Source organism: Pezoporus wallicus, unplaced genomic scaffold (genome assembly GCF_028554395.1).
Source record: "Pezoporus wallicus isolate ANWC-B61680 ecotype Strahan unplaced genomic scaffold, APGP_CSIRO_Pwel_v1 contig_2871, whole genome shotgun sequence".
NCBI classification, from domain to species: domain Eukaryota; kingdom Metazoa; phylum Chordata; class Aves; order Psittaciformes; family Psittacidae; genus Pezoporus; species Pezoporus wallicus.
This window is the reverse complement of record NW_026640775.1, coordinates 3,785,040-3,802,456: the sequence shown is the minus strand read 5'-3', so window position 1 is coordinate 3,802,456 and position 17,417 is coordinate 3,785,040. Positions and strand designations below refer to the sequence as shown.

Sequence of the window (17,417 nt, the reverse complement as noted above, 5' to 3'; positions counted from 1 at the left end):
ACTGTATTCTCTACCTCTTGGCTTAAAGCCTGCAACATCGTGTCTGCAAGTGGTACAGCTCGGAACTGTTGCTGTAGGACACTTCAGTAGTTTCTGGTTACAAAACATGGCAAGCAGTGGTAAAAGCATGCCTGATGCTGCTTAATGCCTTTGGATTCCCAGCAGGAACATGTCTTCTTTCCTTTTGGTTGTGTCTTAATTAAACCTTGACAAGACATCCCTCGCTGTGATGCCTGATGTGGGCATCTGATTGCCTGATGCTTCTTAGCAGAGCAAGCTGGGGACAGAGGAGTGTTTGCAGAAGATGATGTGAGATTAGAGATTAGATAGGCAAGCTCTTGTTTTCCTTGTGACTGTAGAGGATGGTTGGAGTGGAATGGCTTCTTATGTAGACTTTCATGGCCACAAGTCTAACTTGAAACTAATGATCTCTGCGCCTGCTGGGGCTCAGATCAGTGTCTCTCCTGAGAAGTCTTTATCATCCAAAATGCTCCTTGATCGGACCTTTAACAAAGCCTTTGGTTTGAAAACCTCCTGGTCTCCAATTTAGGTGACATGGCATTTGTTTGTTTCTGGATCAGCCAAATATTCGGTTGCAGTATGTAGAGCACAATGCAGTATGTAGAGCAAAATACAGTTTGGAGCATGAAGTGCCACAATGATTGACTGTGTGTGCTGTGTATTGCTGGGTGCCTGTTCTGGCAGAAACTGAAGTGTTAGACCAAAAGCTTTAAAATCAGATATTTTAATATTAGTTTCTCGTGTACTTCTGTATTTAGGCTGAGAGAGGCTCAAACGTTGCAGAGTTGCCAATTATAGGAATCCATCCGGGATGATCAGGGAAACAAGTACCTAGCACGGCTGCAAATTGTGTTGCTTTGGTTCCTGTGCTTGAGTTTTTCTGCACCCAAGCTGGAAGTTGTTAGATAACAGCTTTTGTAAGAGGGGAACCAGAGAGCTTTTTCATTACTAACTTCCACAATAGAGAAAGGATTTGGCTCTTGGACAATTTCTAGGGAGTGTAAATTTTAGGAGTTCAGATATAACACTGTCTAGAATCGTATGATCTGTCAGAAAATCTCCTTTTGCTGTAGCTGTTGCAGTAGGTTACAGCTAACAAATGTTGCTAACCTGTATTAATTTCAATTTCCCCTTGCAGTAATGCGTAGAAATCCATTTGGGATGGACATTTGCTGCCGGAAAGGATCCAGAAGCCCACTCCAGGAACTGTATAATCCCACCCAGGTGAGTGTTTCATGGCTGTGATGGAACTTTCCAAGCCCAGTGTACAAATACAGTCTCTCTTGAAGGTATTTTGGTGCTTTTTTTCTTATTAATATGTAATAAATAGCTGCTGGTCCTGGGACCTGCAGAATTTAGCCATAAAGTTCTACAGTTTAAGTTGAGGGCCCAATTTTTAAAGGTTTTTAATCTTCTGGTGATGTGAACTCCTCCATTTATTTTTTTTTTTCCTAAGGTACCTAAAAGCTTTTAAAGAGTACTTTTAGTACTAGGTAGAAGCTTGAAGCATTGTAGTTTGGTCTGTCAACACACAGAGTGGCAGGGTGGAGTGAGAGAATGCGATATGATATGCATGAAACAAGGAGTGTGGTAAGACTGTATATCACAATAATAATGCATGAATATAATTTATATGGCTTTCAGGAAGCCAGCTGCCCTTCCTGTGCTGGTTTGTTGCTTGTATGGAGTCTAGACAAACACAGTAGCTCATATTTGCTGTTACACTGTGTGCTATTTAACACCTGACAGTCTTGATGGAGCTTAAGATAATCTCAGCTAGAGTTCCTCTTGTGACAAGCAGCACGGAAAAGCTACCTGAAATTCATGCTCCCATTTGCTCCTCTAGATCAATTTATTCCCTCCATGTAGGCTGAATTGGCACATTCAGAAGCAGCATTTCCTGTTGGCAGTCGAGAGGAAGTGCTGCCATTGAGAGAAAATGCCAGCTGACTATTAAACATATTTATTAAAGTTTAACAACCGCCTATTATATATTTAACCATCAATGAATACATTGAGTTTTACTAAATTGGCTATTAAGGAAAGAGACTATCCCAATAAATCTAACTTGTTAGATTTAACAAGGCAGTAAATGTTTTAAATAATATTTGGTTATGAAGAGGCTCACTGTATCACATGCAAAATGAAGTCTAAGGGAGTTAAAGTATTTATATGAAGAATTGACAACAACCCAAAGATGTGATATCTGCTGTGTAGTGCAGTAAAGCTCCATTTGCTCAATAGTGTTATTTTTATGGACATAGGCTGACTTTCTGATTCAATCTGAATTCTGTGCATGGCTGGGAACGTGAGTTTATCATGCTAATATACTAGCCTTTATTGACCATTATGAGACTTAGCACTGGGTAAATGGAAAGTGCATGTAAAAGCCCTGAAGAACATTAAGTGCTACAAAGGAAAAAATATTAGCATTTGCAGACTAAATGTGAAGACTCTTTGCAGATGCTCAAGAAGGGTGGGTAAGGGAAAAGAGATTGAGTAATTATTCTCTCTGGGGCTGCTGTGTGTCATCTGAAACTGCTTGGCCCTTTAACATCGTTAAAGGCCATCCCATAAGAAACAAACATCCCCATCCATTGAAGGGCCGTAATCCCAGAGCCCTTGAAAACTTGGTTAGCTGAAAAGGTTTCCTGAGCTTCCTGAAGCAGGGGACGCAGCTGGCAGCTCCTTCGCTGCCTCTGCTTCCTTTCTACATGCCCTGACCAAGCAATCCTTTATCATCCCTTTCCGGGCTCACCTATGAGCCAGCCAGAGAAGTTGACGTTTGAGGAAGTGTGGAAGTTCTTGTAGCCGATGTTGACCTATGTAGATGATGTTTTTTTATGCCAAAGTGTTTCCATCAGCTTATTGACATCCGTTCTTATCAAGTTTTTGAGTTTCATTTCTTTCTTTGTTCCTAATTGGTGTTTACTTTTTGAATGGGGCTTTGCATGCCACACTCAGTTCTAGAGGGACTGGCAATGGCAGACAATCAAGTGCGTACACTTTGGGAAAACAGCAAGAAAAAGCAGTAAGTAGAGGTTGCAATAGAAGACAACAGGCTGGCAATGACACTTAGAATATTTCTCAAAATACATGTTTTATCTTTATTTTTCCTTTTTTTTTTTTTTTTTTTCCCCAAGAAATGTCTGCCTTACCTTTCTTAAGACGGCAGATTGGAGACTGGTCTGCATTCTGGCAGTAGGATGCGTTTTCCTTAAGTATTTGTGAGGGTGGGGGGATGGAGGTTGGACCCCGAATCTTTCCTTGCTGAAGCAGTTGTGATCAGCCATTTGTAAAGTCAGTTCAGAAATCAATGTACATAAATATATGAGAAGACAAGGCTACACTGGATGGGGCTTTGAGCAACCTGGTCTAGTGGAAGGTGTCCCTGCCCATAGCAAGGGGTTCAAACGGGATGATCTTTAAGGTTCCTTCCAACCCAAACCATTCTGTGGTTCTATGAAGACATTTTTGGCCACCCTCTCTCTCTTACTGATCTGGATAATGAAAACACTGGTTAGATCTTTAACCCTTGACCATCAGAACTTGATGGACTCCTGATGTTTTGAACCCACACTTTTATCCATGGTGCTGATGGCTGTGTGCCATCAGAGGAACTCTTTGGCACTTAGTTTAGCTGCCTCAGAGTAATAGTGGAACTGATAGAGCAGATATCTGTAGCTCTCCTTGTAGTTCAAAGGAATCTGTGTAATTCAAACATCAGACTTGGGCTGCTGAAAAATGCCCTGCAGCTACGGCTTTGGATTACTACAAGCGAGGCACAGTTGTGGTTTAATGATAGGAAACTTTAAATATTTAAGATCTCTGTGTGCATGTTTTTTACCTGATATAATAGGAGAACCCAACTATGGCTTGCCATCCCCTGCTATAGAGTGCGCAGTATATTCCACATTTCAGTTTTCCTTGTGTATGCAGCAGTGCACAACCATGGCTGCTGCTGCTGTTCCTGGGAATGTCTCCAGGACCCCTGAGAGAGATGGGAAAAGGAGGAGGCTCCCTGCTTTGAGGTGGTATTAAGGACCCATACATCCTCAGAAGCAGTGTGCTCCTGGCTGTTTCCTATCAGGGGAGATGAGGGTTTGGCCATCAATTAAAATAGGTGCCAGATAGGGTCAATACTCTCTACTATTTAAAATGCCACCGTTTAACATGAATAAGGTTTTTCTACTGTGTGTTCAGCATTAGGATGCACTTCCCTTGTAAAACCAGATGGAGGCAGGTTGATTTACACCAGCTGAGAATTTGACTGTGGGTATTTACTGCGTTGACATATAACAGCCTCTCTGATCCTGTGCTGCTTTGTTTCCTTCTATGCAGTTGTTTGAGTTGTTTGCAGATGCCATCACTGGTCTCTTGAATCTCTTTTTGGCTTGGTAAGTGATTGCGAAAAGGAAAGGGAAAGGAGGAAATAAAAGCAGAAAAGAAGAAAGGAAGAGGAAAAAGAAAAAAGCAACAACAACCCAGGGAGATTTGGCTTGAGTAAACTTAAATGTAGGAATGATCTGGAGGTTACTGAAAGGTTGGGAGCTTATGGGGGCAGAATGTTAGGGTTACAGTCAATTTTTCAGTGGACTGATCATAATTGTTCATACTTCTGGTGGAGGAGAGGATAAATGGGTGCAGATAACACTAAATTAGGGCTAAAGAATGTCCATGACAAAGCCAAAGCCCGTATGTTATTTATGTCTTGATTGTCTGTCCTTGTGATTATTGTAAGAAGTAGGGATGTCACTTTTGCTCTTTTGCCTGTTGTAATAGAGCAGAATATGGGAAGCATATTTGTCTGTGGACAAAAGGTTTCTTTCCTAGGGCTTTCACTGCAAGATTTTTCATAAGCACTAATATATCATGAGGGGAAAAAAAGTCAATATAACTGATCTGAATTTACACCAAGTAGTGGATTTCCAGGCTGTGGTCTCTGCGTACATGGCAGGAAGTGTGCAGTGTGTCTTTTAGACCCTATTTTCTCTTTTTTTCTTTCATTTTCAGGTGGAGGTTTAGTAAAAAGGTGAATAGGTACCTGTGGCAGATTCTGGGGGCTGACATGGACCATTTCTTTAATGCATTTATTAAAAAGCCGATTTGGATCTGTGTTAAGCAGAACTATTTTCCTTCACATGCAAAACAGAAAGAAAAAGGGGATTCAACACACAGCAAGTAGCAAAGGGTAAAATTTAGATGCAGTTGAACACAGATGAACAGCCTTTCAGGAATCTGGCGGAAGTTTGCATTGTATATTGGGTGGGTTTTTGTGTTTTGATGGGGTTTGGTTTTGGTTTGGTTTGGTATACAGAACTCCAGGAATTAAAGAATATGGGTAAACAAATATTTGCAAGATGTATTCTTAGAAGTCAGTGTATATAACAGTGTCTTATAATTTTCATGATTTTGTACAGCCCCTGCTGCTACAAAAATAACAGATAATTGTGGATCAGCCCATGAGCTGGAGTCACCAGAAGTTCAGAATTGGGCAACATCATAGTTGAGGCTTGCACACTTTAGTGGTTAGCATCGATCTGTTTGGTGCAATGAATGTGCTACTGATTTACAAGAAACTGCAAACCAGAATAGACCGAATGTTGAAGGAACAGGATCTTGAGGCACTGAGCACTGTGCAGTTTGTTTGTGTGCTACGGCTTCTCGTTCTTAGAAACAGAACCAAAGGGCAGATCACTGAAAAGGATGAAAGGTCTAGTTCACCTGGTGTTTTGTCTGCAGCAGCAAGTGAGCAGACTACAAGAAGGATAAAGGACTCAACATCCTCTGGCAGTGCACAAAAGCCTCATGAACTTCCTGAGCCAGACATATCTTCATCAGCTACATCATGCAAGAGGAGCCTGAGAGGTCAGGCAATTACTATATCAATTAAACGTGTGTGTGCGTGTGTAAATATAGCTCTCCAAAGTTACTTGCCAATTTCAATACGACAAAAGATTACACTAGCACCATACACTAACACCGTACACCAATGCTATATGCTATTTTTTTCTTCCATTTTCACATATATAAGTGCTGGATGACAAATTTTCTCTTAGGGACAGCAATACAGATATCCCAGTGCGAGCATTACAGAAATAGCGCAGTTTGTTTAAAGAGCAATACATAAGAATTTATTGATGCTTTGCAACTGAGCTGGTTAGAAATATGTATGTGTACTTCTTGAGGGAAAGAAGTGCCTCAAAAGTTTTATCAATACTGAAAATGTGTTATGTGATTGATTCTGATCTTTGTAGGTAAATCTGTGCAGATAATAGGAGCATGGTAAGTGCGGCTCATAATCAGTTATTTGATTATAGATTAAAAACTCCTTAATGGAAGAGATGCAGAATGGAGACATAGGGAATTAAAGTCAATGCAATGCCAAACTTTGGGTACATACTCCTGTTAAACAGCTTTATATGTAATTAGACTTGCTTGCTGCAGCAGAATGCCTGCTGATGAAAGAGGAGCTAATTGATTTACTCTATGGATGACTTTTTGACATTACTTACTGTTGTGCTTGGAAGTCGTAAAACAGCAGCTGGCCTGGGATGAAATATGGCATTAACCTTAGCAAAAAATTGCACTAGTGAGAATGCTTTGTTATTAATTACTGATTACAAATGATAAGAGTCTGGTTTAGATGCTGGGGAAATGACTTAGGGAGGGGAGGGTTTCAGGTACAGGGTGCTTCGTAGATCATTTGTTGTGACATGATGGATGACTTTTTAAGTCAAGAGGAATTAATCAGACAAGTATGTACTGTAACTACCAGCACTGAAGGCCAGAATTATCCCCGGGACGTGCTCATTCAAGTTACTGCAGTGCACTGGGATGAATTTTTGGACACCTGTGTTTAATAAAAGACTTGTTACCTGTATGAAATGAACAAATACAGTCATCGCTCAAAATAGCTCAGATTTCCCTGATAGAAAAAGAGGCAGCAGAGGCACCTCTAATTTCTCCAGCCCTTGACTCATATTTTATAATTTTGAGAGCATATGAGTTTAAATATAAAGACTTTCTGGAGGCATAAAAGTGTAAGAAGAACGATTTAATAATACAAGAGACATGGTGAAAACCAAAAGGTTTCATGTGTTGGAGGGGAAAGAGGATAACACAGCTTTCAAAATGGGTAACTATGCAATGTGTGAGCTCCCTGTTAGACAAGCACTTGGTCAGCTCTGTGGAGAGAAGACCTGGCCTTCAGACAGCTGACTTGGTGCCATTCAGTGGCTTTTTGTATTTAGTTGTCTCTAAATTGGGCCTCTGATGACCAGAATCATGGTGTTGAAGTCAGATGTTTGCTCTGAACTGAGTAATGCTCAAATGGGGCACCTACCTCTTTCTCTGCATAAAGTTCCTTTGTTTTCCCTCTTCACATGCAAATTATATACCAAGAAACCTCGATAATCATACCTCAAAATGCAGGAGGATGTGGTGGCTTGGAGGATTAGGAAGCAAAGGATAGTGGGAGAATACCAGTCTTGCAAATAAGTGTAATGAGCACAGATTTCTGCCGCCGGCTCCTGTGGAGGCAGAATGCATCCTTTCTGTCTGTGCTTTGGCAGGCACTCCAGCATCACTGGCTAAGTAGCTGTATCCCAATATTCTTAGCCTAGACCTTGTAAACTGTAGCCTTGCTTATTTCTGGTGCAAGTAGGTTTTGGGCAGCTTTCTTCCTTGTGTGAAGGGTAGCAACTGTGTGTGTTTAACATCTGCCTTTTTATGGTTTTGGTTTTCCCCTGTGTTTTCTTTTGTTATCAAAGAGGTTTCTTAACCCTGTGCAGCAGAATTGTAGCCCGCTTGCAACAGGGCCAGATGATCTCTTCAAATCCAGAGAGCCCAGCTGCAGCCTCGCTCTCCCTGAGGGACTGTAATATATCCCAATAGACATAATTATGAAAATGAGACATCAAATCTGTCTACTGGTACTTGTAATTCTCATTTACTATCTAGCTTTAATATCAAGGAAGGACAGAAAAAGTTGTTACATTTGTAATTATTTTAAATGGATTAGATCCCCCAGTCCCATTTTACAGACTTAACTGTATCTGATATAGCACCTCAAGTCCTACAAACTGACCCATAATATTTATTGATATTGTATGTGGTACCGATACATACAATTCATTCACTTTTTAGCTCCAATATAAATTAACCTCAGTAATGTAACCAGCTGCACCTTACCAAAGCTTCTTTTAGTAAAAGTGCAATAATCTGTGTGTCCATTTATGCAGAGACATTCAGGAATGTTTCTTTGTAAATAACACAGACAAAGCAGGATTGAAATATGGCCTGTTAAAAGACATGGCTGTGGAAGCCAGCATGCCTTCTGGGACTAGTGTGCTAAGAAGTTCATGATACTGTTGGGATACAGCCTATAGAGTTTTTGTATACGTGTGTAAATAATTACATTGAGCACCGATTATTTAAGGACACTTTCTAAGTAAGTTTTCTTGTTGCTGAAGTTTGTGGGGAGGTGTAAGGTGGGTCAAACTAGGTGCTACAGTTTAATCCATACCACTCGCTCAGCACACTGCTTCTGTGGGGCTGCACCGCATGGTTATGGACAGGGCTGAGCAAAGACGCCGGCTGGAAAACACAGTTTGGGGTATATTTGAGGGTGATTGAAACTAGCTGTGAATTTAGGCTGAATTCTTCTGGTAGTAGTAGCTGGGAAACACTTGGGTTGACTTGGGGTTGATTCCCGAGGTGTATCTTGGGGTAATGGTGGACCTGTGACTTGAAGTGTCTTGACTTGTGCATCCCACACTTGGCCATAGGGCGCTCAAATCATATGCATGGGTGACAGAGTGCTGTGAGTGACTCTGTTATCTCCTGTTGATGCTGTCTTGCGTTTCAAAACTAAATAAGGAGCAGAATTTTAGGCTAATAGTCTTTTCATTTAGCCTTTTCTCGTGATGATCTGAGGCTGCAGTAGAGTGAGAGCCATGGTCATTTTAACATGTGTTCTGGCCTGTTGGTCTAGTAAAAAAAGGAGAAAATTGTGCCTTCTTCTGTCAATCTAGTTTGTCTGATACTGTCAGACACTCATGATGGTGGTAATTAACAGTTCACTGAATCCAAAGTATGAACTGGAGGGGCCCAGGCTGTCCCTGTCAATAGTCAGGGCACTCTCCCAGAACCAGAGAACTGGGAGCTGAATCCCTGCAAGTGGCGGGCTGGTGTTCCACACATGGGAAACACCCTAATTGCTGGTTATTGGAGTTGTTCTTATGTTTGCTTGTTTAATCATCAAGCTGAAAGATTGATTGTTTCAGTAATCATCACCTGGGCCAGCCACAGTAAACTGCTTTTACTGCTGTGAACTACTCACTAGTTCTCAGAGCTTGCTTCTTACTCATATGGAGGAAGTGTGGAAAGAAAAGGGAGAAAAAGTATTTCTACAAGTTAATAGCTATATAGCATTTGAAGACAACAGACCTAGTGTTTATAGTGCATATGTCTTTTTTTTTTCTTCTATAAAAATAACATAGTAGCCATCGGACTCAGGCCACTCAAGTAAATCTTTGTTGCTCAACCGGTCTGTAGCCATTGTATATCCTGGTGTGGATGTGGTCTAATTTTTGAACCGTCTCTACATTCATGAGGCAATGGTAAAATGGGGGGGGAGAGGAGGGGAAATGAAACCAAAATTTTATTTCCTTCACAATAAGGCTATTGTGTAGCTGTAGGGGAGGGGTGAGTGGCCTTGTTTTCCAGGTTTTCCAGCCTGCTGTCAGTGTAGATGTTTCTGTCCATTCATAACCTTGAGAGAAAAGTGAAACCTGATCTCTTGAAAGCTGGTGGCAAATCTCCTAAGTCTAGGGACCAAACTTCCAGTTAAAATATCTGATCCAGAAGATCAGAAGGGAGCTGTGATTGCAGCCATTGTTTTACCTCCTTTTTCACCATTCCCACATTCTATTGCAGTAGAAAATACTGAAGAGTGTAAGTCAAGTCTGATGCTAAAAAAATTTCCCTCCTTTTTTTCCCTGGTAGTGACATAATAACTATAGCCAAACCAAAGAGGGTTGGCAAATACAGAGTGCGCTGAAGTTGAGATATATTTCTGGTGCCTGGAAAATCCAGGAAGGAGTATTCCTTTCTTTCCAGTCTTAAATCACATCTGAACAGTATTCTGAATGTGGTTCCAGCATAGGGTTAAAAGCAAAATGTTCCCTCCAAGCTTTAGAAGAACATTAAAAAATTCACAATATTCCTGCAGTCAGATTGCCTGGCTGCACTGCAAATTAGCAAACCTCTGTAGCTATCAAACTGATGCCCTAATATAAATCTTTTATCCCTGTAAACGTGGGTTGTGTCTTAGATCATTTCAGACAAGCATCTGGGGATTAGTAAGAGGAAGTGAATATTAATTCAATTAGAGGACAGAAGATGAACGTGCAGGCAGGTGCTGGGGAATTGACTTCAGGAGCCAAAGTAACAAAGACATCTCTAGCTGGGAGAAGACAGTTTCATCTATTCAAGTCAGACTTGGCTTTTGCCTTGCATATATTTTACTTATGAAATGGTAGTTGAAGGAGTTGTATTTACATAGCAATATAGTTAATGTCATATTTTATGAACTAAGCCTTGATGTCAATAGATGGATGGAGAGCTGCAGAGCAGCACAGTGGTAGCTTTCAGTTCATTTTGATATGTTAAATATCTGTAATAATCTCAGCTGAAAGAGAAAATATGTGTTTCATTGAGCTGGTAAGGAGAAGCTGGAATTGTTGGTACTTCTCCAAAGCGTAATGTCTTACTTAATGTAAATTGAATGAAGGTTCCTGTGGTGAAGATGAGATGCAATACTAGGTACTTCCACAATTGCTGCTTTCTTTCTGTAAGAGATCGTTGTGCCAGTGACATCACTCTAGAAGGTAGTAGGCAAGAATGACTATTCTGAGCAATTTGTCTAGGCTCAGCAGAGGCTTTTCCCTTTTTTCTTTTTTTTTCCATAGCTTTGGACCTACAAAAGCCTATGTATGGTCTTTTGTACATTTAAATGCTACCTATTTACAGCCTGGAAACAAACACTTCCGCCCTGTGCTTTCAGGCAAGGGCACACTGGCCCTAAGTGAGCAAGTCCCATATCTGTAGGCTTCTCCCAGCCCCTCTGCACATGCTTCCACTTACGCATGGTTTTCTGCTAATCTGAGTGGGTCTCCATCTGAAGAACAATGGCGCCTTGTTCAGACATGCATCAGGCAGAGAGCTGAGCAAGGCACCATTGCGTTTCTGCGCAGTTGCTAGCCCAAGTAGGGCTTGGTCTCTGGCAAGGGCTTAGGGTAACACTAGAAACTAATGCAATGTGCATATACGAATATGTGGTTGTTTATGCTTGGGAGTAAATTTTACCCCATAGAAAGCTTTGCATTGACAGTAAGGTGGTGGAGTGTGATGCACACAGCTGAGTCATGTCCAGCTCCCAGAGCCTCATACAGCTTGGTTATGTGGCATGCAGGGTGTCTAGCTGTAGGGATAGGAGTGATTCTGCTGCTTTCTCTGCAGCTGTTTTTATCTTCTTTACTTAATGTAAACTTGAGTTAATAAACTGGTGCTGAATTTGTAGCTGTGTGCAAGGGGGTAAGGTTGTCTCCTTGCCAGGATCTAATTCTCTGTTCTTGCCCTTCTTCCTCCTCATCTCCTCCAGCCCTGAAGTCTCCTTCTCAGCTTGATGTCTTCAGCTCTGTTCAAATTCCCTCTCTATTCCTACCTTTTATCTTACAAAAACAAGAATATTTTTACATGAGTTACTGTGCAGGTTTATGGTCATGACTTTATCAGAAAGTGATGGAGGCAGATAGTGAGAGAACAGGGGTGGGATGGCAAAGCAGATAGAGTGGAAAGACTTGTTCCTCTGAAAATAATGCTCTCATATTTGTTTCTAGTTGACTAGTGCAAAAACAGTCAAGCAAAAGAAAAGAGTTTTATCTGTCTATTGGAAAAGAGAGCTCAGTGGCCTCTTTTGAGTTTATGAAAAGCAGTATTGCTTTTATTGGGAATGTAGAAAAAAAAATCTTTTGTGTGAAGAAAGCAAGGATAGGCTAGGTCTTGTGTTTATTAAAAATTAAGGGAGCTAGGAAACAGGGAGATAGATGGTGACATTTCCAACAACCTCTAAGGAAGTCTGGGATACTGACATGTAAAGCATCAAAGGTCTTTGTGACAAATTGCTCCATGCAGCCTGCTTATGATCCCTGCATTACACAGTTGCTGGTATGCAGCTGATGGATTGGTGGAGTTTTCAATTATCACCTTTATGCCTTGGACAGAATTATCATGGCCTTGTCCTCTGACAGATCCACTTCAGTTTTCACTTGGACTGTTAAGTGAGTTACTGTATAAAATATTGACACTGAATGAAGAAAACTGCTTTTTTACTCAAGTGTAAATGATCTTGAAACAAAATACATGGGATAAAAGAATGTTTTCTTAGGTTTAATGAATAATTGATTTCTGCTTCTCATGACATTATAGGCGTAATTAAATCGGTAGCTAAAGAAGTAAGTCAGAAGGTATCATCTGCTAAGACACTGACTATCTGGCCATTGGCAAAGTATTACCATTTGTTATTAAAGGTTGTCCTGCAGTCCTGTGGGTTCAAGATCTGTCTTGTCAGTAACAGCCCAGTCTTGTATAAGCACCAATATGATAAAAATCCATGTATACAATCAGTTATATGCATCCAAAAATAAGCTTCCTCCCTTCCCTGCCAAACGTGCTTTTGCCTTTGAAAGCTGTACATTGAAACGATTCTTGCTTTGCACAGTTCAGCTTTGTACAGCATATGTTGGTATTGGCGTGTGTTTCCAGTGGATCTGTTACAGAACTACTGGTGGTCACTCACCATGACCTGGAAGATGGTTGCTGTTGTGATTCCTTTTGCTCCATTAAGAAGTATGTTGAAAAATCAGAGAGGCCTGGGGAATAAGAATAGGGGATAGGAAAGTACTCTGGATACTGCTGGGCTTGGCCAGAGCATGTATCTTTAGAAAGCATAGGATACTGTTGTTTCTTCACATGGGTTCTGTGTTGGAGAAATAGGGCATGGGGGTAACTGCAGAGGCCAAGCAGAGATAAAATGAAAGGGGAGACCTCAACCTGCAGCTGCTGGCACTGTAAGTAAACTGCTCATTTAGAAATCAGTTACGAATTTGTTACAATTAACAGCTACTGTAGCTTTATTTTGCAAAATTAATTCTGACAAGCAGCTTCTGACTTTCCTCGAAGTAACATCTCCTGGACACCGCATGGGACTCTTAGAATAACGCACTCCCTTGTGTGTCCTCATGCAAAGCTGCAGGTCCGCATGGAGTAGGAAATCTAAATACTATAGTGCTTGGTAGGTTAGTGTGGAGTTGATGAAAGTCTGATGTCTTCTGAAAGTCAACAGAGAGCTTTTTGTGGGCTCTTGCAGGTGTTGGCGCAGTCCCTTGTAGCATGTGTAAGAGGAGTCTCTTCCAGTGGCTACTGAAGTCAGCAGAAAGACTTCCCCATTGCTTATTTCACCCTGGGGTCAGTCCCTTAGTTGCACAGGCTTAAGGAAATGCTCCATTCATGTTGTTAGCAGCTCTGACTGTGTTATAAATACTACATGGAGCAACTGGTCCGAGGGAACTAATGTCTGTTCAGTGATACTCAGCCATGAATACTGTACTCTGTGTCTCTGACTGTGTGAACATTAATGCTTTCATTGAATCACCATAATGGTAATACAATAATCATCACCACGTCAGAGTTGTAGTAGTAGTGGACTGGCAAAGCACGTTCTTGCATCCCATTTTGCTGCAGCTATGTTCCACCAATGCCATTGTCTCAGCTAGTTTGCACAGTGAGCACACCCTACATTTTAATACTGGTTTTACCATTAGTATTTTTTGTCATCGGATCATTATGTCTCCGATTCTACGCTTGTAAAATGAGTTATGGCTGTTTATCTATTTCTCAGGGGCATATTGGTGGCATAATTATTGTCTGCATATTGTTTTGATTGTAGAAAATGACAGTTACAAGTTAAATTGTGCATCTACCAAAACTACACAGCTGCCATGAGATGCATCTCTTAAATTCCTCACTTACTTGAAGGCAAGCCAAGTATTTGCTCCTAACTACAATTAATCTAAATCAGGATCCACCCGTTTGTTTTTCTGACATATGACATTGTCACTGCACCATCTAACAGTATATTCTGAATTTGAAATGTTCATTCATCAGGGACTGTAATGGTAGGACAAGGAGTGATGAGTTAAAACTTAAATGGGAGATTTAGATTAGATGTAAGGGAGAAATCTTTACTGTAAGAGTGGTGAGGCACTGGAAGAAGTTGGCCCAAGGAAGTTGTGACTGCTCCATCCCTGGTAGTGTTGGGATCTAGGTCCAAAGGCCAGATTGGAAGGTGCTTTGAGCAACCTGGTCTAGTGGAAGGTATCCATGCCCATGTCAGGGGTGTTGTAACTTGATTAACTTAAGGTCCTTTCTAACCATAACCATTCTATGATTCTATGATCTAAATGACATCAGGAAGAGCCAATGACTGTGTGGAGGCCTTTATAGACCAAGGGCCAACTGCTTTCTTGTGCACAAATATGAACATGTGTATGTTCATACTCCAGCTGCTGCGGAAATCTATGAATTAGGGATGTCCTCAGTCCTGCCAACAGATTTTTTACCAGTTTTGAAAAGTGATGTTTTTGTACGTCTAATGCTTTATTATGCATACAAAATATGTATTAGTAAACCTGAATTTTGGTTCCACACTATGTGTTTGCATGACTGGCTATGGCTGTCTTTCTGTACTTCAGCTGCTGAGCTTTGAGCCGAAGCAAGTAATTCTCAATGGAAAGAGTAATTGTTTCAGCTCAGAATTAAGCGGCTAATCATTAGGAATTCAATTGGCATGAACTGCACAACATTAATAATGATACACTAATGTGTCTTTGATGTGGACATAGTCTGTGCTCCACTAATTCGCTAATTAATATATGTAGGTTTTGTTGGAAAGGGTTAATGTGTGCTCTCTTGTTAAGCAGAATAAGGAGTGTCAGACCAGGGAGTCAAGGGGTTTTAGAGAAACTGTCCTGCTGTTCAGAGCCCTTATTACTGAGGACTGAAACCCTTAATAAGGTACCTTTTTTCCCGAAATCTGATGCTAAAGTTGACACTAAAGATGTAGCAGGAACGAAGTAGTGTACGTGCTCAGAATGTCCCTTATGCCATGACAAGGGAGTCCAAAATTACACCAGGACAGCAGCTGGGTTGCATGGAGCTGGGACATCTTAAGCAGGGGACAGAGACACTCATGCTTGAGGTAGATCTGGTCCACTGTGGAGGGGGAGACATTGCCACCTGCCTGACTGCTTTCACCAGCAGCCTCAGCCACCAGAGGCATGGACCAGCTGTAGTCTGCATCCCAATGGGCTGCAGTGGACCTCAGCATTGCAGTCCTAATGCTAGAGAGCCAGAGTCCTGCACCTGGGGCTGTCTCTGCGTGTTCTTGCTGTCGTCTGTGTTACCATGAAATGCTTTTGATCTCTATTCTGAAACTACTGAAAATATGATACTATAATGTAATGAATGATGATGAATATTAAACTGAATAGCATCTGGCTTATTCTAAATAAGTTCATATAAAATTTCCCTGAATTGTGGAAAATTCCCTACTTGCTAACAAGCAGTTACTGCATGTCTCTGAAACAAAATTATTCATTGTATTCATTTGCTTTGCAGCCATGCGAACTCCCGTGTTGAGAATTAAAAAATCTCCTATGTTTAATGCCTGAGGGCACAAATGTATCCTGTTTAAATATCATTCTTCAATTATCCTTTGAATCACCTGCCTTCCAACTCTTCCCAGACTCTGTAAAATACCCTTCAGACTACCTATAAAAAAAAATTGTACATCTGTTCTTTCAGTTCATTTCCCTAAACTGTAATCAAGCACTGTCTGTGTAATAAAAAATGAAACAAAATGTCTAGCTGGAACAGCATTCTTCACTTTTGTTGTTGAAAAATGCATTAACGTTCCCTTATCAAATATATCCATTTAACAAATCATTCAATTCCCTTCCATCTTCAGCTTTTTTAAATGATAATAATAGAAAAAAAAAGGCACAGAGAGCCATTTTTTCCTGATCATAAAAGCCAAGCTTGATTTGTTTCTCATGCTGTAATTTCATGAAAGCTAAAACTGGATTATGGCAAATAGCCTGATATTCTCTCTCATTTAAACATATCTAAACATGTCTAAAAGGTTATAGGCCCTTTCTGTATCAGGTCTAAGCTGCCATTTATTTTAAAGCAGTGTAGCGCAGGCTGTTAGTGGAAATTATATTTAGGCGTAGGATAAAAGCTCATGTGTCTTGGATTGATGCTAATTTCCAGCCTGGTTTTAGCAGAGTGAGTGATTCATTCAGGTTGCTGGTGGTTAAGTCTCAGGGACAAGCACTCAAGCACTTTCAAAACTGCTTTCTTTTTCTATGCCTGTTTAGAGGAAAAGAAATGGAGGGAGCATGTTGACTGCTCAACTGCGATGCCTAGTGTTTTTTCCATTTGTTGTAGAGACTTTAAGAAGTTCCTTGAGTTGACAAAGGGATGCAGACCAGGTGTCTCAGTCTGCCAAATCCAAACAGTACCATTCTGAACACTAGGTTCAGGGCAGTGCAGGGTTGGCCTGAAACAGCCACAGACAGGTAGGTGGCTCCTTGTGGGTCCTTGCAAGGCAGCAATGATATGTAGACATGTATCTGAGCAAGATTTACTTTCAGGCAGATTCCAGCCACATCTGAACGGTGATCTGAAGCAGTGCTCTGTGGTCTAGCTGTATACGGTCTGAAGAAAGATGATGACTACTTAACTTGCCCAGTAGCAAAAACAGGGTGCCCAGTGCTCTGTTCCGATACTGGGTGAGTTGATGTTCGGGAGCTGCTGGTGTGCTGCACCAAAGGGAGCTGAACAGACCAAATGGACCAAAGGATCTCCTTCAGTGTGGCTCAGAACAATTAAAAAAGCTGTGTACAATGCCCTGGGGTCTGTTTAGCTCAGGAAGAGGGGCAAAACATATCGGTTTTAAGGACTGTAATTAGAAATAGTAGCTGGGTGGTGGTTTTCCCAAAAGACAGAGCTCTATGGATTTTCTGAGATTCCTAAGTGCCTAGAATGTGGGCACCTTGAAAATCTCACTCAGGGACTCCAGAAAGCAGTTAAATCATCAGTAATAGTTGTGGTGTTATTGGAATATGAATATCAAACTTGATACCCCAGCAATATCAGAAGCTAGACCTGGGGTTTAGAGCAATCAGCATTTTCCAGGGTAGAAAAGGCACATCAGCAGCAGAGATGCTTCTTCACATCAGTGCAGAAGCGAAGCACTTGGCTCCTGCTCA

At 41.1% G+C, this 17,417-nt stretch overlaps 1 protein-coding gene across 2 annotated transcripts in view; it reads left to right on the top strand.

Annotated features, from left to right (window-relative positions):
* The window catches only part of CHST11 (carbohydrate sulfotransferase 11), a 165,023-nt gene that overhangs the window by 72,050 nt on the left and 75,556 nt on the right, over positions 1–17,417 (top strand). For both annotated transcript variants that reach the window (XM_057420570.1, XM_057420569.1), the window contains exon 2: positions 1,160–1,245. In XM_057420570.1, the coding sequence (XP_057276553.1) occupies positions 1,160–1,245 (86 nt within the window). The remainder of the gene's footprint in view (positions 1–1,159; positions 1,246–17,417) is intronic.